General features: G+C 46.4%; 1 protein-coding gene across 1 annotated transcript in view; it reads right to left on the bottom strand.

Moving 5' to 3' along the window:
- Window positions 1–27,556, bottom strand: part of LOC147709124 (uncharacterized) — a 3,078,084-nt gene that overhangs the window by 809,136 nt on the left and 2,241,392 nt on the right. Inside the window, exon 30 of the mRNA XM_086927727.1 lies at window positions 13,240–13,302. Within this exon, the coding sequence (XP_086783853.1) occupies window positions 13,240–13,302 (63 nt within the window). The remainder of the gene's footprint in view (window positions 1–13,239; window positions 13,303–27,556) is intronic.

The raw sequence follows: 27,556 nt of genomic DNA, 5'->3' as shown, positions 1-27,556 counted from the left end.
AGAGCCCTACCTTCTGATGAGAAAAGAGTCTTGCCCAAAATATCAAACCACTTCGAGTCTGCATTTGATACAGCAGATAAAGAAGAAGGGTAAATTCTGTGATATAAGAAAGGGCCAGAAAAGTGTCCGAGGTCATGATATCAAGGTCACCAGGAGTAATGCAATAACATCATGCAACATGACCACTGATGACTGTAGCGAGGTCAGGCTATTACAAACAAACTGAATAACTTTCATTAGCATCTTAATAAAGGCAACAAGTGCTTTGAAGAAGAAGAACCAGACTGGTGAATTCCAGACAAAAATTAGTTTTAACCTCTAATATGAGCAGTAGAAAATCCAAAGCCTCAACAGCTTTACACAGCTTCAAATACTGGGTCACTGAGGACCTGGGACACTGAGGTTGAGGCAGAGAAGCACCATCAACCCATCTGCTTTCATGGTCACCCCCACTTTTTGCTGGTGTCATTTTATTTCCTTACTAGTCTGACTGGGCTCCTACTAATCAGGACCATTGTCTCTGTGCTCCTCCCTAAATTGGACATGGTGAGTACTTAGGTACACTCCAGATTAGCTACTGGGGTACCCTTGTAAGTCCCTAGTGTAAAGTACCAAGGTAGGTCAGGGCTTAGGTACACCAGGGGTCTCCCATGGACTAAAGCATGTTTTATGTCACCCATGAGAGACCACTCAAATTGTGACTACAGGCCTGCCATTGCTACCGGTGTAAGCTGGTGCTAGCACCACTTACAACAGATATATGTTTCCCTATATCTGAGGTCACTACACTTAAAACCTATAAGTCACCCCTAAGGCAGTCCATTCAATCCTGTAGGCAAGGTGCTGGTTCCTAAGTGTGAGGGGGCTCCTGCATGAGCGGGCACCCCTACAACCTTTGAACTCCATTCTCCTGGGTTGTAAGGGCATCAGCCACTATAACATATAGAGTGGCCATGCGTCATTACGCGATGACCATCTATAAACGGGCTGTAACGAACCCTGTCATGTTTGGTATCAAACATGTTGGAATCCTACCTCCAAACCATAGACGGTATGATGGTATTATTCCATGCACTGTAAAGCTCATCTGGGAGGCCCCAGTGCTCCCAGTACCAGTCTTCGAGAACCAGACAGCAAGCTAGGGCTGCTGCTGACCAGAGACATATTTCTGCCTTCCTGCTGCTGAGCCAAGCTCGAGCAGGGGAAGGTAGAACAAAAGATATCCTGTCACAGGGAGATGTGACCACCTCCTGGACAGGGTTTAGTGTATTAGGGAGGGTGGGGGCGCTTGCCAGTGCCACCTGGTGCCCTCCTTGCATACTCCAGTTCAGGGAGCCGTTGGCTCCCGCTCTGGTGTGAAACTGGACAAAGTACATGAGAGTATCCTCCCCACTGTGCAGCCCCTCCTTTGGGAGAGACCCCTTGAATCATCCCAACCCTATCCTAAGGGAACTTAAGGGCTTACCTGTGGGTGGGTCCCTAGATATGTCATGGGACAAGATTCAGATCACATGCCACTTCAACTTTGGCCATCTGGACACTCTGGACTTTGCTGGACTTTACTTAAGGAACCGAGACTGCATCTGGGAAGATTCCTGCTGCTCCTGGTCTACTTGTCCTGCCGGTCTTCTGCAACATCTGTGTCTGTGCTCCATACTGGTTCTTCACCAGTCCTCTGGAACTCCAAGAAACCTGAAGAAATCTCCCTGAGAGTGAAGGAGTCTCTCCCATGCATCTGCAGGCACCGCAACGCAGCTCACCAGTCTGCTGTTCCTGGGCTCCCATGGACTCGGAAAGGCTCAGCAATACAGGTGGTGGTTCTGCAACTCCCTCGAGGCATGCGCTGTCCTTCTTTGGCACCAGTGGGATCCCCTGCTTGCTTGGGTCCTGCTTCGACTCACCTGTACGTGGTGAGCCCCTTGGACCTTGCAGGACCCTACATTGCATCCTTCTTGTTAACTTCATTGTTTTCCTCTGCCAAGGCTGGTTGGTGATCCTGCCGGATACTGACCCCTTGGTGCTCAACATCTGCAGTGGGACAGCTCGTATCCGGTTCCTGGTTGTCCTCAGCATCGCTTGGTCCGCACAGCTGCAACTCAAAGGATACTGTCAACCTCTCATGCATTCATGACATCAGTAGGCATTCATTTTCCGTGCCTCCTGGTCACTCCAGAGGGGCATAGACTCTGTCCCCTAGGCTTGCAGGTACCTCACAACCTGTATCGACCTTTGGGTTCCACCGGACTCCTTCAGCTTCTTCTCCAGTGGCATCTTTCCTGAAGTCCTCTATTGTGGTCTACGGAGGTTTCCAACGTCACTTCACACCTATGCACCAGGTTTCCCGGGTGCATAGGGGTGGAGTGACTCTCCAAACTTCCATCTTCCACGAGGTGTCTTCGGGGTCCACTGGGAAGGGTCCTTTTTCTTTAAAACTGCAACACCTATGTTGTAACATTTGGTCGTAATATTGCTCTACTATGATGTATACTCTGAATCTGATGAATCATGTGCTGTATTATGGAGACTGAAAACTGTCTGCATAATCGTTGTATTATTGTTTTACCCGCATGTTCGGCAGGTATTGTTTATTATCATAAATATGGTTAATGATGCAAATATTATCCTTATGCTCATACAGGTCATTGTAGGGCTTGTGCCCTTTATACTGCAAAAAAAACAAATAAAATCTGTTTAAAAAAAAAACTGCAACACAACTTACCCATTGAGCAATCGGTCGTGTTCCCACCCTGCACACGACCTCTGTGGGGTTCCTAGATATTCACCTTGGGTGGTTACTTTGGTCCCCAGCTCTTCTACGTCTTCTGGGTCCATTCTCGACTTGAGTCATGGTTCGCATTCCACTCTTTTGGTATATGCTTTGGCCTCCACCTGGAGACCACTGTGTATTTGTTCTACTTACAAGATCTATTTCCAAAATATTGTGTTTATTGTGTTGGTATCTCCAGGTAGGAGGTAATACAGTGTATAGTGAGCGTTGGTAATAAAATATCTATTTTTATAACTACACTATGTGATTCTTTTTCACTTAATCTATACCATAAGATTACGAACTGCCAAAACAAGCTGGTTTACACTACTTCTTGACTAAGCCTGAAGGCTGCTCTCCACAGCTACTACTTAGAGAGCTTTCTAAGTTTGTCTGAGACCACTAAAATAAAAATAAGGGTCATCTGCATTGGTGCAGGGTGCTAAACTTAACTTAGTGAGCACCATATATCAATCCAGCTTCTCACAAGAAGCAAATAAATAGCACATGAATGCAAGATGTCATATCACATCTTTTGTGTGTGGGGGAGGGGTCAAAGTAGCCAAATAGGATGACAAAGAATTTTTTTTTAAATGACAAAAGTTACGTGAGAGACATATGAAGTGAAAGAGTGCTAATTACAAAGCAAAATGCATGCAAAGAAGAACTCTATAGTGGTAGAAAGCATAATACAAAGAAAGCACCAAGAAGAATGGAAAGAAGTAAAGTAAGGTGGAAAAGATGGAAAAAACAGCTGCAAGAAAAAAGAAAGGATGGAACAAAAATATAAAATGGAAGAAGGGAAATAAATAAATTAGGAAGATACTATGGAATGATGGAAATAAGGAAAGACATAGGCAAAGAAGGAAATGAATATAAAGTACATCAGAGCATCTGCTTTAAATAGGGGGATGGTCTCATGTACCTAAGTAGAGGAGTCCACCTCAGTTGAGCCGTCGGAGTAAGGTTTCCCGTGACAGAGGCAGCAGGGGCACCACCATCGGGAACATGACAGTTTGTCTGTTTGTGGCAAAATATCCTGTCCACCAAACTCTAAGTCTGGCCCATAATCTCTTTCGTGTGTAATTTATTGGAAAAAAATGTTTTGGGGGAAATCTGAATGGTGTAATATTAATGAAAGTCTTGGCTTAATAAAACCCTTACATTTTCTGATATAGTTCTAGGGCCAAACGTACGACGATTTTTGCTGTCGCAAAGGGGAATTCTGCTCCTTTGTGACTGCAAAAAGGTCTGCCCAATGTACTAACCCTATTTTGTGAGTTGCTAACCTATTAGCGACTCACAAAATACTCGCTATTAGGAAGGGGCGTGCCAAGGACGTCCCTTCCTAATATCGAGTGCAAATGGCATGTACCATTGTTTTGCGACAGAATTTGCGGTTGCAAAACACTCGCAGTTTACCACCCTTTTCAAAAGGGTGGTAAACTATGTGCAAATGGGAAGGGGTCCCCAGAGGACCCCTTCCCCTTTGTGAATGGGTGCAATAATAGTTTTTTAAGAGAAGGCAGTGGTTCCAGGGACCACTGCCAGCCCTTAAAACATGGAACTGAAAATAATCTTTTTTTTTTTTTAATGCATCCCGTTTTGCTTCAAGGAAAATGGGCTGCATTTAAAAACAAGCATTTACAATGCAACGGTTTCGCCTTTGGAAATGTTTGAGCTATTGGCATTGTAAATGACAAAATTTGTATTTATGTGTTGGTTTTGAAAACAGATGAATAAATGGCATTGTCATTTACATTGCCAATAGCTCTAACTTTTCCAAAGGCGAAACAGTTGCATTGTAAATGCTTGTTCTGTAATAATGGCCCATAGGGCGTTATACCAGATGCACCCTGAGTTGTCGAGCTAGGGATCCGCTAAAATGGGGGTGGAGGTCTTGTCCCCATCTGCTCTCCGTGCCTAGCCACGTCCCGGGCCTGCAACAGCAGAGACATCTAGAAACCAGAGACCGTATTGACCGTCTCGGCCCGAAGCCTCAGGGAGAATCCCTGCAGATTAGCCGGCCTGACAATTGTTCCACTGAAGAGCTAAATAAATATTTCCACCCACGGCTTGTTCCGTGTCAATACCAATTTATAGAGACCCACTGTAGGCAGACACCGTCGGCTGCAGGCTTCAGAGTGGAATCTGCAGATCTGTGGTTAGTAAAGAGTAAACACCAAGTGACGCCTTTCCTTATAAGGAGTGCGCACGTTACGTCAGTTTTATAAATACAACCGTCGCTGACGTAGTGTACATCACTTACCAATCATAGTGTATGTGCGCGTATGATGTTATGGTGAAGATGTGGGCAGATACGATTATGGAGTTATATCTGCACCTTTTTGTCTCTTAAAGACAGAATGCACCAATTAATAAGCAAAATTGACTCCTGAAGGCAAATGATAATTCTATGTCAAATCTAATTACAAAACAAAAGTTGAATGAGCCTTTGAAGATCCGCTTTACAAGGAGAAGCTGACACTGCAATTATATTTTCTAGATTTTAACATGGGCACAATCAATCAAAAAGCATTAAACTTTAATGACAGTGTTAGCCAGCTCTGATAATCAAATTAGATTCTACGTGTGGAGTTATTGCAATTAAAGGAAAGTTACCATCTCAGAGCTAAAGCGGTGTAGTCATCTGCAGTGCAGACAAAGTCATGGTGAAAGAAAATTAAACGAAACTATAAATGTTGACGTTTATCACATTTATAGCCATTTGTCAAATTTCATGATGCAATAACAGTTCGTGCAGAGAGCCTGTGATTATATTAAAGTTAAAAAGGAAAAGTATTGGGAGATGACGACACAAAGTGTGAGGGGTGGGGAGGGAGAGGAGGCAGTGGCATTTCGTGTCCCATCCCCCCCACCCCCTTTCCCACAGAGTACTGAGCCCCCCTTAGGACTATGGGTTGTCTCTTGTTTGTGAGCAAGGGGTTCTTACCCAGAGGGATAGGGCTACCCGTGCCCCCAATTGAGAACACCCCCCCACAGACACAAATCGAACTTTCCTCCTCTTAAACACCGCCACCACCCCCACCACACCGGGCACTGAGCTTCCCTGTCAAGCATCGCATTTAAACGATATTTACAGGGGCTAATTAACATATACGCAGAAACGTCTAATGGAACACTAGAATGATTGAGAAACAGAGGTGACCAAATAAATGTTTTGTAGCACATTAATTGAAGCCATGTAAGGAAACAAATCTTCAATTCAGCAAATTATATAATACTCCTGTTTTCAGCTCCTAATTAACCCTCAGTGGCAGTGGCGTCACGAAACTTGAGAGGGCCCCCCAGCAAAGTACATGGAGGAAGCCCCCTTCAGATTCACTCAGGCGCGCTCAAGCCAGGGTGTTGTTCTGAAGGGGCCCTATGGAGCTTGGGGCCAACCCACTCCGTGGGGGGCTGCAGGTGCCTTTGTTACACAACTGAAGCAGGGCCAGAGCTGATTGGCGCTGACCTGTGCATGTGATAATGAGTACGTGTGTTTTTTACTCACTGTGTGTGTATGGGGGCCAATGGATTATTTGGTAAGGGAAGAGGACCTCTATATAGGTGCCAAGGTTTCCGATTGCTTATGTGTGACATTTTCATAATTCCAGTGCACAATTATGAGTGACATTCAACGATGATGAGTGACACTTTCTCGCAAGCAAAATTAAGCAATGAAGACGAGGGAAACATATAAATATCAGAACGTACACCCATTAGAACAACAAGATACTCTAAGAACATGGAACCGCAATAATAAAAAGGTCTGTAGAAATTAATCATGTGACAAAGAGGAGTGATGTGTCTTTGTTTTGAGGTATATTCTTTGTCCTTTGTCACAATATTTATTACAAGAAGTGTTATGGAAAAATAAACTCGCATGAACATTTTTATCCCCATGATTTCTATTAACACACAACTTGAAATTAAGCCCTGGACATGTCACAGCCACAAACAAAAAAGGCCTCTTCACTTTTTTGGCTCACTTCTGCAAGGAAGAGACACCTAAGGTGCTTGAAATACTTAACAAGGAGTCATTAAAAGTATACGCAGAATGATTCACATTTTTAAATGTTGAGATCTGTTTCTGCAGGTAGTCACTAACTGCTGCTATGTGATTTTATTGACATATCACTAATCATCAGTTGTGGTTTAATAAATCCTTCATCAGCACCATGCCCAGAATTACACAGTGGAAAGAACAGTGTGTAGCATAGGAGTCAAGTGCCCTGTGCCCAGTAAGGATAGGGATAGCTAGTGATTGCAAAACGTCATGAGCATAGCATCTGTTCTAATGCGATTCAAGTTTGTCACATTTGACAAAAAATGGCTGCTTACATATATTACCTTATTTAATCAAAACAACTGCTTACTCGCTATGAAGTGTCGCTTAAAGGCAACACATAAGGCAGTGAAATGTCACTCATAAATGACTGAAGACCTGTAAATGTCCCACATAAGCGAAGTGAAAACTTGACAGATATGGTCCCCTTCCCCATACTGTGTGCAAAATGTGAATTACACCAACGGCTCAATAGACGAAGAAAGTTGGCAGAGAGTCCCTTTAAATAAGCATATTGTACAGATGTATTTTCTTTTAAAATAAAAGGTCTGGCCAAAGCCGGATCTAAAAAATGGTATGAAATTCAGGCTGTGAAAACCTAACACGTTGTGGTATGTACTTCCGGTTGTGTGTCTTTAAAAAAAAATCCCACAGAACAAACCTGAATGAAAATCAATGTAAATGATCACTGAGGGTTGCTCACCACGTAAAGCATATCGGCCACTGTTGGAGGGACTTGCGAATGGCATTTGTTGCGTTCGTCAATTAGTTAATGAAGGCAGGGCTGTTATTTGGTGGCCCAACTTGAAAACAAGCACCAAAAAGTTCTAGCAGAATAACACACACCTTAGCTGTCTGCTCTCTATTGCATTCTGCAAATCACAACTTTCTCAATCCCCCTGTCAGCATTAAAACGACTTCCTGCCCCAGCCCCACTGAAGGATAGAGGTCTGGCAGTTACACAAGCCAGGCGCCCGGGCACGTCACAGAAACTACAGGTCTAAGCCGCAGAACGCACCCCCTGTTGGCATGATTTTACTGATTGAAGCAATTAAAAAACTAAGTTGGTGCAAGAAACCAGTAAATTTGTTTTAAGCAAAGATGTCGGCCCCCACTTACTGAGACTCCTCGCCACCACCACCACCCACGCACCACTCCTGCCCCGGACAGACTTACCTGAGGCCTGGCCTGCAGCTTCAGAGCAGGTAGGCGCGAGCGGGCAGCGTAAGAGGGCAAGGATAGCCAAGCAGGGGCTTGTAATAATTAAATGATGCCCGGCGGCCTCACGGTCCTTCCAAGTTCGCACTAATCACCGGCTGGCCTGGGTCCTAGGATGCCTCCGATTCATCTCACTGGTCACCCGCACTTTCAATTACAATACGCATGAAAACGGCATTGGTCACCAGCCTCACCCCCTATGCTACACCCTGAAGAACGCGCAGGCGGGGAACGAACTGGGCGCCACACACCCAACTTTAAATAAAAAGATCCCAGAGGGTCTGACTGCCGAGGCTTCGAGGCCCGTGCCTGCGCAGTGCGCACCAATAATTAATTAAGAGTCTGGGCCTGCACACCTTAATTAATTAATGAAGAAGATGCCCTGGCATGCCTTGCGGGCACCATTTAAGGCCGTGCGCGGCATTTAGGCTTGCTGGCTCCCGCTGAGAGTGGGGGGCCACTGAAGCGCGGGACCCCTGGAGCGCGGACCCCCGCAACGCGGGGGCTGCAGGGGCCTGTGTTACGCCCCTGATCAGTGGAACTAAAGCGCTCATCGTTCAGCAAGATATAAACTAAATATCGCTTAGCTGTGCAGTGTGCCCTTCTATATGTTTATGTGCGTGTGTTCACCAGATGCAAGGACGTTCACGCTGTTTACTTCTCCGGGGGTCGAGGGTTTGCGCTAGCATTGCATCCTGTTTTATTCCCGCCTTTGATGTTTTGGCTGTTTCTCTCTGGTTTGGGCATAGCTTTCCGACACTGTGATCTTCTCTTCTTGTGACTGGACCGGTCGTCGCGATCTTCCCTCTTGACTCAGAATGTTAAATTGTGGTTGTCGAAGTACGTTGGTCCATGTTCGTGAACTGTCTTGGTGGTCGAACTTCTTTGCTTGGGTGTGTCCTTTGGTGGGTCGGCTTCTTTGTGTAGGCACGACTATTGGTCGAGTCGTCTTCCTGCTTGGGTGCGACCTTTGGACAGGACGGCTTTTTGCTTGGTGCGACCATCGGCGGGTCGGCTTGTTGGGCGCGTCACAGTGTTTTGGCGTTGGCGCGCTTTGTCTGCGCGGAGGAGGGTTGTGTCACCGCTCCTGGTGCATCTCTGGTGCATGCCGCCATGCGTGCTGACGATGGCGCTCTGGTTGCTGCGAGACGTCGCTGTCTTTCTTGTGGACCTTTGTGCGCTGTACCGTAGCGTTGGCATGTCGCTGTGCAGCGTCACTCTGGCGCTCTTGGTCCTTGGCGCTTTTGGCACGTTCCGGCACAGTGCTGCGTGGTCCTGTCGTGCGGGTGTGGAGTTCTTGCACTCCTGTCGCATTCTTGCGCTTTGTGGCGTGTTTCTGCGTTGCTGGCGCGTTCCTGCGCCGTCTCCTTTTGTCCTCAGGAGGTTGCGTACTGACGTGGTGTCATTTGGGCATGGCTGTGTTTCTGTGCTTCTGGCGCGTTCCTGCGCTCTCCTTCGTTGGCGTCTCTCAGTGTGCTCAAGAGTCTGTGATTCCTTACGTCACCGTGCAGTGACCATGGTGGTTTCAGTCTTTGGCTTGCGTTGCTGCCCTGTATTGTGCTGTGCCTTTGGTCGGGCTTCTTTGTCGCTATGTGGCGGGGCGCTACAGTGTGTGCCCTGTGGTGCTGGCGTGGCGCTGCGCTTTGTTTGGTTGAGCGCTTTCCAGCTTGCCCTCCTCTGCTGGGAGTCTACTTTCCTTTGGCACGCTTGGGGCTATACTGCAGGGCTGCAGTGGTCAGTTCACCTCATGGCCTGCCTGTCCATGTCTTGCCATCTGCTTTCGTGTCACCGGTGCCCCCTTTTCTGTCCTGTGCATTCAAACAGGCTGTCCTGCCCCTGAATGACATGTGATCGTATGGCCACTAGGTGGCAGTGTTACTTTATTTCTGACCTCGGGAGTCTCGGCAGATGTTCGATGCTGCGGGGCTCGTGCACTTTTACCCTAGTGTGAAATGCCCCCACCAGCTGGCACACCTTCTTGGGACTCCCCTCGGGCACCTGCAGTTGCAGTCAGGTAGGTGCTGTTTTCACTTAATCCATTTATTATCTGTTGTGTGGAACTGTGTGTACTTGGGACCACACGATCGGGGCTCTTTGTCACTGCAGTGTTTACAGAAGCCTCGCAACGGCTTTGCTGCTCCTTTACTCACGGAGTCTCTCTGCCTCCACGGTACGCGGGAGCGGGGATTGGCATCAGTTGTACTGGGATTTTTCTCCTGACCTCGTGGCGCTGGCTGCACACAGAGCTTTCTGGGGGGGGTGGGGGGGGGATTAGTGAGGGGCTGCTGTCGGGCTCTCAGTTCTTCGCCGCCCCGTCTCTTCTCCTGCTTGAGGCGCTTTGGTCGGCCCTAGCAGCTCCCTTCACGCTGCGGACCTCCCCGGACCGGGTTGCAGGCACTAGTGGGCGGAGTTCCTGATTCTTCGCGGGTGTGAAATAGCGGGGTGCGTTTCCTTTTGGCTTCTGCCTGGTGGGGGTTTCAATAGTGGCGTCCTGTGCCACGGGTGTTTGGTGCAGCACTTTAGGGCAAACGGAGGGGTGGGCTTCGCTTCCCTTCACATTTAATGTCATTTCACCCTCGCAGCGGCAACTGCGCACCACACATGCTGCGCTGCGGGGGGTGGGGGGGACCGGAGACGTTGCAGGCAGGTCGCGGGTGGGCTCCGCTGGCGCTGCTTTTGCTGTGTGTTTGCTGTCGGCCACGACCATGCGGGTGGGCACCGCTTACAATAAGTCACAAGAGGGGGGGGGGCGCTTCAGGCTTGCGCGGCCCCCCAGGCAGTATACCGCCCGGGCTCACCTCCGGCCTACGGGCCTTGTTCAACCCCGCGGGTGGGCTCCGCAGGGGTCTCCGCTTTCCGGGGCACTCCGATGCGGTGGATGCAGGCGGGCACCGCTTGGCGCTCTCTTCGCCCCACGTAGGGGGGCACACACGCTGGGCACGGGAGGTGCAGGGTGAGCTCCCGGTCGCCTCATTCTTCGTGTTTTCAGCCCGGGCCTCCTGTAATTGTTGCTTGCTGCAGGGGGGAGTGCTCATGGCACGGGCAGCATTCTCCTCCTTTTCCCCCTGCGAATTTCTTTTCGCTGGCATCCTTTTTTAATCACAGAGACCTGCGGACGGAGTCGTGGAGAACGTTCGGGCTCAAAGGCTCGTAGAGACGACCCCAGTGTGCGCCACACACTCTTGCAGCTGCTCAGCTGCTTCAGAAGGCGAAGCTTTTCCGGTAAATACTGAGACGTGCTCACCTGGAGTAGTGAGGCTGGGTACGTGATGTAGCATCCCTGGCTCGAGTCTCTGCGTCGGCTAAACTGCGTGTGATTCTGGGCAAACTACTTAATCTCCCGTGCCTAAAACCCTTGCTCAATGTATCTAGTGCTCACGCTCCAATACCTTCGGGACCAGTTCGCTCTAAATAAAACTACAAAACAATCTAAACACAAGCCGAGCAACCTCGCAAAACGCATTTGAGGACACATACACTTGTTGTACCAGAATATGTAACATAAACAGGGGCACGGCGGCAGCCACATTTACCGTTCTGTTCCTTGACGCTTCAGCTTGCTGCGGAGGTCGGATTCCGCCCGGGATCCAAGTAGCCAATAAAACAAGGTCATTTTGGGATTTGGGGGCGTGTTTGCGTGCTCTCCCCTTCCCATTGGCTGGAAGGTAAAATTCCAGCCAATGGGAAGAGGAGAGGGCGTGACTTAAAAAAAGACACGGAAACGCCCCCGAATCGCGTCAAGGAGGGCCCTGAACTCAGTGACGCTCCTCTCCTCCAATGGCTGGCCAGCATTTACGAGGCCAGCCAATGGAGAAGAGGGGCGTGTTCAGGCCCCCCTACTACTAACAAAAGATTTCGGCTCCGCCCACCCACTGCTTACGCAGTGGGACGGTAGCCGAAACCTAAAAACTGCTTTATTGAAAAAGTAGTCACAGACATGTCTGCTGATCCGAGCAAGCCACTATCCCTGTGAGTGTGAGCCATTCCCAAAGGGGTCGAAAATTGCGACAGCCTCATGAATATTAATGAGGCATACAATCTGCGACCCCATTGGGAATCGCAAACAGTGTCTGAGACACTGTTGTACATTAATTTTTGAGAGTCGCAAATTGTGAGCCCCAATTTGACCAAATTTGCGACTCACAAAAATCTACATCTGGCCCAAGGTTCTTTATCTTTTCATAACTTACTACCAGTTACTAAGTTTGATATACTGAATTTATGTATATGTATATGTACTGTTTTTAAGTGATTAACTTCCAGTTGGAAAGACGTTTGTAAGTTAACTTTGAACTCTTGGTAGAATGGCACTTGTGCTAACCACAACATTGATCATGTTTCTGCTCTTTATGTTACTGCCAAAATACCTTTTTTGGTAACTTTAACAACATGTCTGTCTTATAAAGAGACGTACAATATCATTACTGTATGTCTAAGTGATATTTTTGATCAACCATTATTGTTATGTTTTTATATTATACTTTTTATTTGATAACTATTTATGATTAACCACTGATAGTTACCTTTCTGTGTATTAAGATATATCTCATATGTACTGAAATCATTTAGATAAATCTTATACGTGCATCCCTTGGTCGTCATCATATCCTCATATGTTTTTTTCTATAAGCCTTATTTTTGCTCCTTTGTCCCTTAAACCTTTCTTTCTGATAAATAGTATTTATCTTATATGTATTGTGATAATTTAATAAAATATTATGCATATCCATTTATCTTCGTCTTCTCTTTCTGTGCTTTCATCTTCTTTTGCCTTTTTTCTGTTGCTTGTTTTTCTTCACTTTCTCTCTTCATTTTAATCATAAGGAGTATAGTCTATCTATGAATCTACTACTGGGAAAAATATTTACATTTCTTCTATGCTAACATATGATATAACTTTTAAGATATACCATGTAAAGTATATTCACTATATGTAATTACAGAATGCATTTTCATAATTAAGTAATGATTTTTATTAACCAAATGTTGCAGTATTTTCGTAATATTTTTTCAAATTGATTGCTAAGTGAATCACCATATTGTTTCTATAAATGTCTCTAAAACCACATAAAATTGTTAAACTGAAAAAATAAAATAAGATTTGCCTAATTTAATTATGTTAAATAAATTACATTTATTCTAACCAAACTATTTTTCATAAGCCCGGAATTTCCCCTGTACTTACTATGTTTTCCAGTCATTGCAACTGAGGGATTGGCCTGTAAAGCGGACTTTGTTGGCGCTAAATCTGAATGGAAATAGAGAGCATAACAGAGTTAAATATAAAGCCATTGTCGTACAATTACAATAAACATTTGATATATTCTGATTATTTCACCCAATAAGCATGTATATCATTTCTGTATCACAAAAGTAATTTGATTCCTACTTACAAACTGCAAGGAATGGAAGAAGCATACACTATGTAATTTGGAAGGCGCTATTTCCAATGTACAACAGTGTATTTCACACTATTAGCGATTCCCAATGGGGTCGCAAATTGAGAGGCACATGAATATTAATGAGTCTCTCGCACGTTGCAACCCTATTGGGAATGGCAGGCCCTCCCAGGTATGGCAGCCAAATAATGAAATTGGCTAAACGTCCTGCCGGGGTATCTAAAACACGGAGAGACATGGACAGACACATGCACACAGAGGACTATGTGTGTTTTAGCAGGCATGTCTCATTTCGGCACCGACAGACTGAGGGCTGTTGCAGGTGCACATAATCTCCAATCATGACCACTTTTTTAAATAATGCATTATTCCAGCGGAGTCTTGTTACCCAAGATGCGCGGAACATTGGCTAAGATCTGTACGCCTGTGCCCACTCCACTCTCTGTACTTGCGGTGACTTTGAAGCAGCAGCATAATCATATATAATATACATACATATATTGAACTGTGTTGCAGCATTTCACTGCCAGAAGTTCAATGCTCTTCTGGATGCGCTTGAATATCAAATTGCATTAAAAGCGATTTGTGGAAATATTGACTGTTCCTATGAGTTGGACCCAGGCTTGTAAAAAATTAAATGTTTTACACTCTGCTTACTAATACATGTAATGCTTTGGTCAGTACTGTCTAACCAAAAAGTGAATACCAGGGATGTTTAAAATACCGGTATGTGCAAGCCTACTCGTACATTCAATTCTGACATATGGGAGTGAGCGAGTTGATAATTGTGTATACATTGTGATTTTGTCGCTAAACAGATTTCTGCAAATGTGTTGATTTATATATGTCTCTGAGTATATGTCTGCATGTGAATGTGTGATTCTCTGCGCTGTATAGAACATGTTTTCATGTTTATGCTGCTTACATAGAAGGTATAAACGTAGTGTGTTTGCTTTTTACAGCAGGTCAACTGTTTCCATACATTGTTAGTTGACGTATGCTTGTTTGCCTAAATATATTTAGATAGTAAATTGTGATTGTGTCCTTGCTCTAGCCATATTTCAGAATGCCAAAATATTGACGGGAAAAAAGAGATGCTCTAATCTTTTTTGTTATGCTCACTGCAGTAAATATCGGCAGCGTAAGCATTGCTTGTTTTGTGTATCTACTATTCCTTGGGTCTGCACGTAGAATTATGATTTAAAAAAATGTTACCTCTCCAGGCGAGTCTGACACGAAAAAAAACATGCCATTAGTATTTCGACAAATCCTTCTGCAAAAAAACACGCCTCGGTACCTTTTGCAGTTCAATGGTATCTCCAAAAAGTCGTACAGGTGCACTTGCTTCCAAAACACATCTCAGGGGTGCAAGCCGTTGGGACAGTGAGGTTTAAACGTTCCAGTAGACCGACACAGGAAGCGGCCCAGTGTGAGGAAGAAAGTGTTTGGAGTGAGCATTTATAAGACATAGGTGTGCGAAGCGGTGGCCCTGAATGTGTAAGTGAAGTAGGCAGCCCCTTCAGAGGACGCTCCCCGCAGCTCGGGGTGGGAGGTGTGAGGCGGCCTTTTCATGTCCCCGCGGTGTCACATTTCAGACCTCCGCCTCTGATGTGCCGGGCCTCACCCCCTCGCGTGTGATCATTGTCCTATAAAAGAGGAGGGCCGGAGGGTAGAGCAGACAGCCTGACCCCACCGCGAGTGCCCCTACAGAGAAGGCAGCTCTGCTCCGGCGGAACTTTGACTCCAGGCCGGACTGGTTGCGGCGATCGGGAGAGGGGCCCTGCAGCCCAAACCTGTAAAAACCTCAAGGGGTTTCACAAGATCTGCAGAGTCGCAAGAGCTTGTGGGCTTTTCTCCATAATAAAAGCAGGCATCAAGAGAGTTCGCTGGCAGAAACATGACATGGAAAGAAAACTACACCACATGCGCCTTAGAAATATGAGGCTGAAACACATGGTGCATTACTTTCAGACAAAAGTATTTATGGCACCTGTTAAGCTTTTAGGTCTTCTTTGAAATTGTATGTGGGAGAGCTAACAATGTTTATACTGGTGTCTGCTTATTTAAAAACAGGATGTTTGCACAATACACACTGCTTCTTTTTTCCATCAACATATTTTGTTACTTGAATATTGTCCTTCTGGGGTCAGGTGTCTTTCTCAGGACTACAGGTATCTGACATCAAAGAAATATTTGAAAGTTCCATCACTGACAGTATAAGATAGGTTGCATTGTCAGAAAGTTTGAAGTGATGCCATAAATTACAGCCAAAACCGGCGTAAACGCAATTTGACCAGTTGAGCACATTTACATTTGTTTTAGGCAACCAGACTTGTTTAGCTGTCTGCCCCTCCCTCGGGCTAGTTGCAAGACTGAAATATACCCAAATTGCTACGCATAGTGATTGTGTCTGCCCAGTCTCTGTGAATTGTATACCTTCTTAGGTATTTTGTGAAACTGTTTTATTTTTTTAATAGCGCATGCTACCTATATTGAATCTTTTTGAAGCTGCCTACATATTTCAATGCAACTCGAACATGGCGGTAGTAGATAGTGAGACCTTTTCTTTTGGACCTGGGACAGTAGGTGGTTACTGGGCACTATATGTGGTGGGCACTGCTAAGGACGGCAGGATGGCACTGTTCAGGACGGCATTTGTTTTAGCAATTTGTGAAAGCTGATAATCTAAATCATTGCGACTGACTGCCTATATTTAATTGCCTCAAGCTGTGCATGGTGCGAGCGTGAGTCACACTGTTAAAACATGGTATTTCAAGCTGGTATTTATTTAAAGTCTTATAGTCTGAATTCAGCACCTGAGCATAATAGGACGGAATGTATGAAGCTCTGTGGTTATACTGAATAAGCAGCTACCTATGTTATGCCATCTGTTAATGTAATAACTGCACTTTCACAATTGCTTTATTAACCTTCCTGCTTTCTCAAATTTGCTTGAAAATGCACAATTTGTCTTCTTTTTTTTTCAAAATTTTCTTGGGGGGGTAACCCCCCCAAACCCCTCTTTTGGGGTTCGGGCTCGATCGCTTTGCTCACTCGCGACGGTGCAGTATGCAAATCACTTTGCGCCCCACCACTTTCAAATATCACCCACCGCCCCTGAATGCTTGAGCTGTCTAGCTAGCCTCACGTTTCCCCCCAAAATTATAATATAGATACACAACATTGAGTTTGAGTTTGAGTTTGGATTTGTAGAGCGCATAACTACCCTTGGGCATCCCAGCGTTAAGAGGACCTAGTTTTCCAGAGGGGAGGGGGGTGGTAAGGAAGACAGGGTTTTAAGGGAAGAGCCAGGTTTTTTATTGTTTCCGGAAGGAGAGGAGGTTGTGTTCTCTCCTCATGGCTATTGGGAGGGTGATCCAAAGCTTTGGCGCGTTGTAGGCAAACAAGCGGCCGCCGGATCTTGACTTTTTTATTCTTGGGATGCTGGCAAGGGCAAGTGAGTCGGATCTTAGGTTTTTGGCAGACTGGTGGGGTTTCATCTGGGGTCTGAGGATTGGGGGGCCTTTGTCGTGCATAATTTTGTGCGAGATGCACAGCGTCTTGAAGGTAATTCGCTCCTTCACTGGAAGCCAATGCAGGCTTTTGAGTGCTGGTTTTGCCGAGCGTCTTGCTTTGGTTCCTGTAAGGATTCTAGCTGCCGCGTTCTGAGCCACCTGTAGTTTTTGAACGACTGATGCCGGGGCTCCCAGGTACAAGACGTTACCATAGTCTAACCTGGAGTTAACCAACCCCTGCATCAGTAGCTTCCTGGACTGGAAGGGGATCAGGTGGAGGATATTTCGGGACATGCGGATAAGGCCAAAGCAGGTCCCTGAGGTTTTTCTGGCCTGGGTTTTAAAATTAAGGTCCTGGTCGAGCCAAATGCCTAGACTTTTGACCTCGGTTTTTGGGGTTGGGTGAGTTCCCATTCAGGGTGGCCAGGAGAGGTTTGTTGGGAGTTTGTTTGGGTTACCAAGGAGAAGGATCTCCGATTTGTCTCCATTAAGTTTTAGTCGGGAGTCACACATCCATTGGGAGACTCCTTCTAGATACCTGGAGAGATTTTCTAGGCTGGTGTTTGATTGGTTGATGGATACCACCAGCTGTGTGTCGTCAGCGTACATTACTGTTTTGACGCCGAAGGGGGTGATAACGTCCTCAAGGGGGGACATATAAATGTTAAAAAGTGTGGGGCTCAGGGAGGAGCCCTGGGGAACCCCACACTGCATGGGCAGAGCCTTGGACGTGGAAGTACCATCTGACACCTGAAAGGATCTTCCCTCCAGGAAGGATCTAATCCAGGCAAGGGCAGAGTCGGTGACTCCCACTAGACTTAACCGGTGGACCAGGATGGCGTGGTCCACCGTGTCGAAGGCGGCGCTTAGGTCGAGGAGGATCACTGCCACTGATCCTCCTGCGTCTATGATGCTTCTCGCCTCCTCGACAACTGCCAGTAGGGCGGTGTCGGTGCCTTGCCACGGTCTGAAACCGGTCTGGGAGTCACGTAGTAGGTGATTCGCCTCCAGAAAATTGGAGAGTTGCTGGTTTGCTATTCGTTCGGCCACTTTGCTGATCTCGGGGAGGAGCGAGATGGGTCTGAAGTTGGAGGGGTCCGTGGGGTCTAGGTGGGGTTTTTTCAGGAGGGCTTTGACGGTAGCCTTCTTCCAATTGGCTGGAACGGTGCCCTCTTTGAAAGAGGCATTGATGAGGTTGGTGATGGGTGGGGCTACAGTGGGGGCTACCAGCTTTAGCTTGCTGATGGGAGCTGGGTCGGATGGGGAGCCACTTTTCACAGTTTGCAGGGTGGCTAAGAAAGTCTCCATGGTGATCTGAGTAAAGGCTCGTAGGTATGGAGCCTCAGGATGGAGGGGTGGTGAGGTAGCATAGTGAGGGGAAATGGGGATCGGGAGTGAGGTTAGTATTTTCTCGATTTTCACGGAGAAGAATTCGGCCATTTGATTGCATCTAACGCCCTCTGGGTCTGGAGGGGGTAGGGGGTCTTGGATTTTTGTAAGGAGACGTACAATGCGATAAGTTTCCTTCGCAGAATTTGCTGCTGCTGCAATCTTTCCTTCGAAGAAGGTGGCCTGTGTTATTTTTATGGAATTCTTGTAGAGCTTGATAGCAGCTCTGTACGCATTTTTGGATTCCGTTGACCAAGTTTTCCTCCATAAGCGCTCAAGTTTTTTGCATATCTTTTTTTGGTTTCGAAGTTCCTGAGTGAACCATGGTGATTTAGCCGTTTTCTTACTGCTGGGCAGTTGTTTGAGTGGCAGAGTGGTTTATAGGGATTGATAGATCCATTCCTGTAGTTGGGCGTCTGCTTTGGAGGGATCTTGGTCGAGTTCAGGTATAGAAGAGGATAAGGCATGGGCCCAGGAGTTTATGTCCAGTTTTTTCCATGGGCGCGAGGGAGGGTGGGGGGATGTCTGTCAGGGGCCTTGGTTGATAGATGTAATTTAAAAGGGACCAAGAGTGGTCCGACCATGGGAGGGGGATGGGGGGTTGAGTTATTAGTCTGGGGAGGTTGGAAAATACGGGATCCAACAGATGTCCTTTGATGTGAGTCGGTGGGTTATTTAATAATTCGAGACTAAGAGAGCCCAAGTCTGCTTTGAGGTCCGCGGCTGGTTTGCTGGAGGAATCATCGAGGTGGAGATTTAAATCTCCCAGAAGCGTGAAGTTCGGTGATAGGCAAGCGAGGGAGGAGATAGAGTCAATAAGCGACTCATTAAAGCGTCGTACCGGTCCCGGTGGGCGGTACACTAGCAACCCCGAGAGGGTGATCGAGGGCGGCGGGTGGACGGAGAAGAAGACGTTTTCACAGTCTAAAATAGGGCTGTCTTTGAATTGGCATGAGAGGTAGTCTCGATATAAGACGGCTATTCCTCCACCGATACCTACGGGTCTATTGTGGAACTTGATGAGGTATTCCGGTGGGAGAGATTAGATGATGTCTGGTTCTGAGCTGGCTGTGAGCCACGTTTCCGTCAGGAAGAGTACTTCTATATTTGAGTCCTTTAGGAGTAGATTAATTTCAATTGTATGCTTCTGGAGGGATCTGCAGTTTAGGAGGGCCATGTTGAGGCAAATTGGTTTTAAAGGAGGCTGAGGACAGAAGCTGTAAGGGCAGTTTAGGCAGCGAGAGTGTCCTTCCTCTGGGGAGATCGAGCCGTTGCATGTGGGAGCTGGAAGGGTTCTTAATCTTTGCAGGGTGTCACTAGAGTATTTGATGATGGTTTGAGTGGGGGGAACAGGGGTTCTGGGCTGTGGGCGCGGTCTGGCGCGGACAGGCTTGCCTTAGGCGCGCCTTCGGCGCGCAATCGGCACGCCCGCTGCGCTCGTCCGCTGCTAGTCCGGTTTAAGCACATTTTAGTAGTGTGGTGGGGCGTGGCCTGAGTAAGTGGGCATAGCCTCAGTGATCCACGAAGGTGGCGGCAATCAGAGAGGTTTTCCCTACGTCAGCGCTAAGGTCCGCTGCGTGGGTGTGCTCGGGGAGAGTGGCAGGTTAGGTTAAAATAGACAGTATTACAAGTTTTTTAAAAGATCAATGCACAAACAAGCAATCTCCCGGCTTCCGCCTCAGGAGTAAACAGTCCTCTGGGCGCGTTAGCAGTCAGCGCGCCTTTTGTACTGGAAGCGGGGGGCGTGGCCTGAGTAAGTGGGCGTAGCCTCAGTGATCCACGAAGGTGGCGGCAATTAGGAGGATTTCCCTACGTCAGCGCTAAGGTCCGCTGCGTGGGTGTGCTCGGGGAGAGTGGCAGGTGAAGTTAAAATACACAGTATTACAAGTTTTTTAAAAGATCAATGCACAAACAAGCAATCTCCCGGCTTCCGCCTCAGGAGTAAACAGTCCTCTGGGCGCGTTAGCAGTCAGCGCGCCTTTTGTACTGGAAGCGGGGAGTGTGGCCTGGGTAAGTGGGCGTAGCCTCAGTGATCCACGAAGGTGGCGGCAATTAGGAGGATTTCCCTACGTCAGCGCTAAGGTCCGCTGCGTGGGTGTGCTCGGGGAGAGTGGCAGGTGAAGTTAAAATACACAGTATTACAAGTTTTTTAAAAGATCAATGCACAAACAAGCAATCTCCCGGCTTCCGCCTCAGGAGTAAACAGTCCTCTGGGCGCGTTGGCAGTCAGCGCGCCTTTTGTACTGGAAGCGGGGGGCATGGCCTGAGTAAGTGGGCGTAGCCTCAGTGATCCACGAAGGTGGCGGCATTTAGGAGGATTTCCCTACATCAGCGCTAAGGTCCGCTGCGTGGGTGTGCTCGGGGAGAGTGGCAGGTGAAGTTAAAATACACAGTATTACAAGTTGTTTAAAAGATCAATGCACAAACAAGCAATCTCCCGGCTTCCGCCTCAGGAGTAAACAGTCCTCTGGGCGCGTTAGCAGTCAGCGCGCCTTTTGTACTGGAAGCGGGGGGCATGGCCTGAGTAAGTGGCATAGCCTCAGTGATCCACGAAGGTGGCGGCAATTAGGAGGATTTCCCTACGTCAGCGCTAAGGTCTGCTGCGTGGGTGTGCTCAGGGAGAGTGGCAGGTGAAGTTAAAATACACAGTATTACAAGTTTTTTAAAAGATCAATGCACAAACAAGCAATCTCCCGGCTTCCGCCTCAGGAGTAAACAGTCCTCTGGGCGCGTTAGCAGTCAGTGCGCCTTTTGTACTGGAAGCGGGGGGCATGGCCTGAGTAAGTGGGCGTAGCCTCAGTGATCCACGAAGGTGGCGGCATTTAGGAGGATTTCCCTACGTCAGCGCTAAGGTCCGCTGCGTGGGTATGCTCGGGGAGAGTGGCAGGTGAAGTTAAAATACACAGTATTACAAGTTTTTTAAAAGATCAATGCACAAACAAGCAATGTCCCGGCTTCCGCCTCCGGAGTAACAGTCCTCTGGGCGCGTTAGCAGTCAGCGCGCCTTTTGTACTGGAAGCGGGGGGCTTGGCCTGAGTAAGTGGGCGTAGCCTCAGTGATCCACGAAGGTGGCGGCAATTAGGAGGATTTCCCTACGTCAGCGCTAAGGTCCGCTGCGTGGGTGTGCTCGGGGAGAGTGGCAGGTGAAGTTAAAATACACAGTATTACACGTTTTTTAAAAGATCAATGCACAAACAAGCAATCTCCCGGCTTCCGCCTCAGGAGTAAACAGTCCTCGAACATTCTCCATCCATTGGTCTATTCAAGTGCCATATACATTTTGCTTTTGCCCACCAGATGACACAGCATTTGCAATGGATCAAAGTTGTACTAATTTTTTTGCAAATATACAGGTGCCACCTTTACAAGCCTACATTATTACAATTTTTGCTTTTACACTTATAATTCTTTTTTGTGTGAGTTTAGAAAATAAATGCATAAATAACATGGTTGCCAAGGTGACATTCATTGGTTTTGATTATGCTTTTATTGCATACATTTTACTATGTCTGACATAGTTAACTACCCAGGAACCTGGAAAATACTGTGTATATTCCAAAGCACAGCTATATACAGGCCTTTTGAATGGAATAGGTATCATAAGTATGACATCTAATTGAGAGAAATAGCATTTTTACTCAAAGACTGGGCTCTCTTCATTTGGCATTTGTATGTTTAATAAGGAATATAGTAAATATTAAGACATTGCATTTCTAATGTCATATTGAAGATCATTGTATTATTTCTAAGCCAAATATATATTTTTAAAACATTATTTGTATTATTACGGTGCATAGTACAGTCGTATACAATAATAGGACAATCAATCTTGACAGTGGCAATAGTGAACAATTTCAGCCGATAAAGACTGATGCTGAGATATGACGTATGCATACACGTCATAACATTTACAAAGGCCAAGACCAATTTTAATAACTCCCAACCGGAACTTTTACCTGCTGTGTCGTTAACTTTGTCTTCCCATATCGAGCACTATGACATGTGAGCATGCATCTCATGTCCTTCAAACCACTAGAGAGTCATGAATCTAGGGGAGGATTGGGGGGTTGAGGGTGCAGAGGTCAGAGTATTGTGGCAGGGGGAGGCATGTGGGGTAAGTGTCTTCGGAAGGGAGTGGGGTGATCCAACATGGGTGGTGGGTGGAGTAGAAACATTCCGAGTATGTGGTGTGGAATGTGCCCCTGACAACAAATAAGTGTGGAGGGGATGCCAAATATCCTTAGGCCTGGAGCAGTGGGTTTCGAGTGAGGCATACAGCTCGCTGGTAGTGTCACAATGGGCCAGGCTTGCAAGCCAGTTTGGAATGGTTAGGGTGGCAAGTGTCTGAATGAAGGGCAATCTCCCATCTGGCAAGTAGGAGGGCCATCGCGTATATTGACGGATGCCTTTTGGGAGGTTCTGCACACAAGGCAGCAAAGCCATTAGTTTCCACCATCTGTGTCATACTAGAAAAAACCTCCACCCAGTCGCGTGCAATATGTCTGCAAGTCCAAGTTATATGTAGAAAGAAATCTACACTGTTGCATTGGTGGGCAGCAAGAGCAGGCATGCACTATAGAGTTTAGACACCAACCGAGTGCCGCTGTCATCATCTATCATGAGACTAAATGGCGCAAACTCTTCAGGAGCTAAAGGATAAGATGGGATCTGCACACGGAGTGCGCTTTGTATATGTTCAAATATAAAGCGGTCCTTCACGGTCGCTGGAGCCATCTGGGAATCTGTGGAGTGGGAAGGGGCATGACCATCGGGAAAAAAGGTTGCAGAATGTATGAATATTGTAGTGTGTCAGGGTAAGCCTAACCAGTGTCTCATTGGTAATAGGGAACATCAGGTTGTTGGCAACTACCAGAGGAGGGGAATACAGCAATGTGGATTTCAGCATGCGGTGGATAGCAGCTACAGGTCAGTAGTGTCCACTGGGAGGCCCCTCTGCAGGATAGATTTATAACTGCCCTGGGGCAGCCAGATCAAACTCCGGCCTGGTGTATGGGAGCCTGGCATCTCTATGGAACCAGTGGTAAGAGTATTGGCACTGGTCTGCTACATAATACAGCTGGAAATGTGGTACACCAAATCCACCCCGTTCATATGGTAGGACTAGTGTGTCCTAGCCAATGCAGGCACGCTTACAGGCCCAGATGAGATTCAAGAGAAGTATTCGTAATGTTATGAAAACTGTGTTGTTTAGAGGGAACAGAATATTTTGCAATAAATATTTTTAAAAAAGGAAGAATCATCATTTTGATGATGGTGATGTGCCATGCAAGGGAGAGTGGGAGGCATATCCAGCTTTCCACCTGAGCATTCAGGGTGTCTACAGCAGTAAACAACCTTTACATTGCGGACATTACACCGCAATACCTTTGCAACGCGGTTGTTGCAACAACTGTGTTGTAACCACGCAATACCATTACTGCGCAAGTCATTTCATCGACTTGCAGTAGATCACGCTTTAACATAAGGAATAGTACAGTTTACTTTCCCAAAACCTTCCCCTCTGTTGCGTAGGTGGGAGTTGGAATAGTAAATTATCCATTTCTAATGTTACAGCGCCATCTACTGCAAGTCAATGTAATGACTTGCATAGTAATGACATTGTGTGGTACCAACACGTTTGTTGTAACAACCACATTGTGAAGCCATGCGGTATGTAATGACTCGAGTAGTAAAGAGTCATATTTGTCCACAGCGGGACCGTAGTTCAAGCGGACCACCTGTTTGTTATCACAATGTATGTTTACTCTGAGGTATTTAAGTGAGCCATCACACCAATTTTAGGGAAAGTCACACTGGAACAGAGGGCTGTCATCCAACAGTGGGAAAAGCTCGGATTTGGACCAATTAACAAAGAGTTTGGATTGGCTCCCAAAGCGCACCACCTCACATAGTGTAGGGGCCAGATTCTCTTCTGGGTGACCGATAAACAGGAAGGACGTCATATGCATACAGGGAACCAAGCACTGGCCTGGACTGGAATTTTAGGCAGTGGTGCATATAAATCTGCTGCAGGCATCGGACAAGATGACCCATTGCTATGATGACTAGTATAGTAGGGGGGATAGCAGGCACCCCTGACTTGTGTCCAGGGTAATAGGAAACTAACAAGTGACGAATGAGTTAATTCTAAGGTGCGCTGTTGGGGCAGAATACAAGAGATTAATCAGAGAGGCGAATCCCCTTGGGACGCCCAGTTTACGTAATGTGGCTTGGAGGAATGGCCACTCCAGGGAGTCGAAGATCTTTTCCACATCCAGGAGGGCCACTGCTGGTGGAGTGCCAGGAGAGATCCTGTTAAGGACTGAGAACACAGTACGTAAATCTAAGGAGGCGGAGCAGTACAGGTCAAACCAGATTGTGGAGGGGAGATTATTTGGTCCATTAGTAACACAAGACGGTAAGATAGAACTTTGGCAAGGATCGTATTGTCAAAGTTTAATAGTGTCAAGGAGTGGTATTTATTTAGTTATTTTAATTTATTTTATTTATTTATAAAGTTTTATATAGCACAAACCTGATCCCGATGGATATCAGAGCACTTCACACTTAGCAGGAAGTTAGGTAATCAAGCGAAGAACAAGCGTCAATTAAGAATACCAAACGACACAGTTACAGAAGGGGGCATCAAAGAACATCATATTAGCTAGGAAATAGCGAACTGGGAGAGAAGCACACAATTAAATATGAGAGTATAGCAACCAACTCAGGGCTTAAAGGTGTAGGTCCAATATCCTAAAAACAAACGATCCAAACCCATTTAAGGCAAGAACTTGTTCACAAGGAATCTTTTTCCTTCCAATTTCGAAAGCAACTGTGGAGGAGATTCTGCGTAGTTCCGGTGGGAGAGAGTTTCAGATCTTCGGGGCAGAGCCTGAGAAAGCTCAATGACACGTTCTCTTTTTGCAAAAGATCTGTGGTTTCAGGGGGAAGAGTCAGCACTTTTTGAGGGTCTACCACCTTCAGATAATTCCAGCTTTTGAGCCAGATAACTGGGGGGTTTGAAATGCAGGGCTTTGTGAGACAGGCAGGCAATATTTAGCTGTATTCTTGCTTCGTAGGGCAGCCAATTTAGGGATTTTAAGACTCAGGATTTGTGAGCATTTCTTTTCGTACCCGTAATCAATCTGGTAGCAGCAATTAATGACGCCCTTAGTGGGGCCAAGGTATATTTGGGGAGGGTACAGAGAGTAGCACTGCCATAGTCTATCCTCTGCAAAACAAGCGCTTGGACCACGTGCTTGAAGTCAGCTTGTGGAAGGAATGGTTTGAGATTCCTGATTAGCCTCATCAGGTGATTAATTCCCTAGCACACCTTACTAATATGATTCTTCATGTTCAAATGCTTATCCTTGGTGATTCCGAGAGATTTGGCTGACCCAATAATGTGGGGGGGGGGAGTTAAAGGCAGTGAGGTGCTTCATCAGGGGATCTACCTTGGGGGTGTGATTCAGAGGAGAAATGAGAAGGAATTTTATTTTGGAAATGTTGAGCAGAAGGTGGTTCTGGGTTAACCAGTTTTGAGTATTCGTTAGGGTAGTGTTGAGTATTATGAGGTTTTCAGGGGGGGTGATTTCCAGGAAAAGTTGTGTGTCATCCACACACATATGGAAAATAATGTTTATGGAGTTTAGTACATTAGTTAATGGTTCCAAGAACAAGTTGAAGAGTATGGGAGACAGGGTGGACCCTTGTGAGACCCCAAGCCTACTGTTGTGGGCTGGGATAGGATGGATTCACCTTGACTCTTTGGGATCTGTGGTGGAGGAAGGATAAGAACCATTGCAACACCAGACCAGAAAGGCCCATCCTGTGCTCCAAAATGGATAAGAGGTTGTCCTAATTAACACTGTCAAACGCAGAGGAAAGGTCAAGGAGGATTAGGAGGCAAGAATAATTTTGGTCAAGCATTTTTAAAATGTCATCCATAACGTGAGTGAGAGCCGATTCTGTACTGTGACCACTTTGAAAACCATATTAATGTTGGTCGAGGAGTTGGAAATTCTCAATGTGAGTGCAAAGTTGTGATTGGACGCATTTTTCTAGGAGTTTGGCCAAAGTGAGAATATCAGAGATAGGGTGGAAGTTAAGGTCAGCACTATCTGCATTAGTTTTTTTCAGTATAGGTGAAACCTGAGCTGCTTTTAGACAATCAGTGAGTGCCCTGTGACAGTGAAGCATTGACAATCTTTGCCCAAAGGGGATGACAACATCCTTGATTCCATTGAAAAAGGAAGGTGGCAATGGGTCGCTGAAGTGATTAGATGGCTTGATACTCTGAAGAGTATTGTTAATGTCTCTTTCGCTGAGGGAAATAAAGGTGCACCATAAGGCATTGTTCTTGGTGCTCAGACTAATTGGTTCGAGCTTCTCTAAGAGGGCCGGAGGTGGCGCAAATCCATAGGATGGCAAAGGAGCCTTGATAAGTCTTGATTTCTCAGTAAAGATTCTGCCAGTTTTTCGCATGAGGGTGGCCGTCTCCAGGGTCAGGGCGGTTGGGTGCATCCACCAATTGTGGTTTAACAATTTCAAAAAGTTTCTTCGGGCGATTAGAGGCTTGATTAACTTGGGATTTGAAGTAGTCGGCCTTAGCGCTCTTGATTTGTTTGTTATAGGAGCTCCTTACCGATCTGAGGACTTTTAGCTGAACCAAGGATTGTTTGGATCTCCAGGATGGTTCAACTGCCCTTAGGTTGGGGTGTTTCGAATTTAAGTTGTCATTGAACCAAGTTTTGGAGATTTTTGTTGAGGCATTTTTATGTTGGAGTGGAGCAATGGAGTCCATGATACTAGAGATAGTAGAGCTGTAGAAGTCAGTGAGTACATGAACCTCTGACATGTCAACTTGGGAGGATAGGGCATATTTACAGTGGGTTGCTAGTTCAGCTGTGTTGATATGTCTGAGGGCCCTTTTCCATATCTTCAACTTCTTCAGTTGAACTTTCCTCGTGGACAACTCCCAGTTAATAAAGAAGAAGATGCTGTGATTGTCTGACCAATCGCAAGGGGTAATAGTATCCAGTGTGATGGTGTTTCCTTTGGAGATTATGAGGTCCAGAATTTCTCCTTTGTTATGAGTTGGCCGGTCACAATATTGAATTAGCTCGTGATCACATAAGAATGATTTAAGGGAGGTTACAGCTTGGTCATTGGAGTTAGACCAGGGAAGTTTGAAATCACT

Source organism: Lissotriton vulgaris, chromosome 6, assembly GCF_964263255.1.
Source record: "Lissotriton vulgaris chromosome 6, aLisVul1.2, whole genome shotgun sequence".
Classification (NCBI taxonomy): domain Eukaryota; kingdom Metazoa; phylum Chordata; class Amphibia; order Caudata; family Salamandridae; genus Lissotriton; species Lissotriton vulgaris.
The sequence above is the reverse complement of the archived record's forward strand: the minus strand, read 5'-3'. Positions and strand labels throughout refer to the sequence as shown.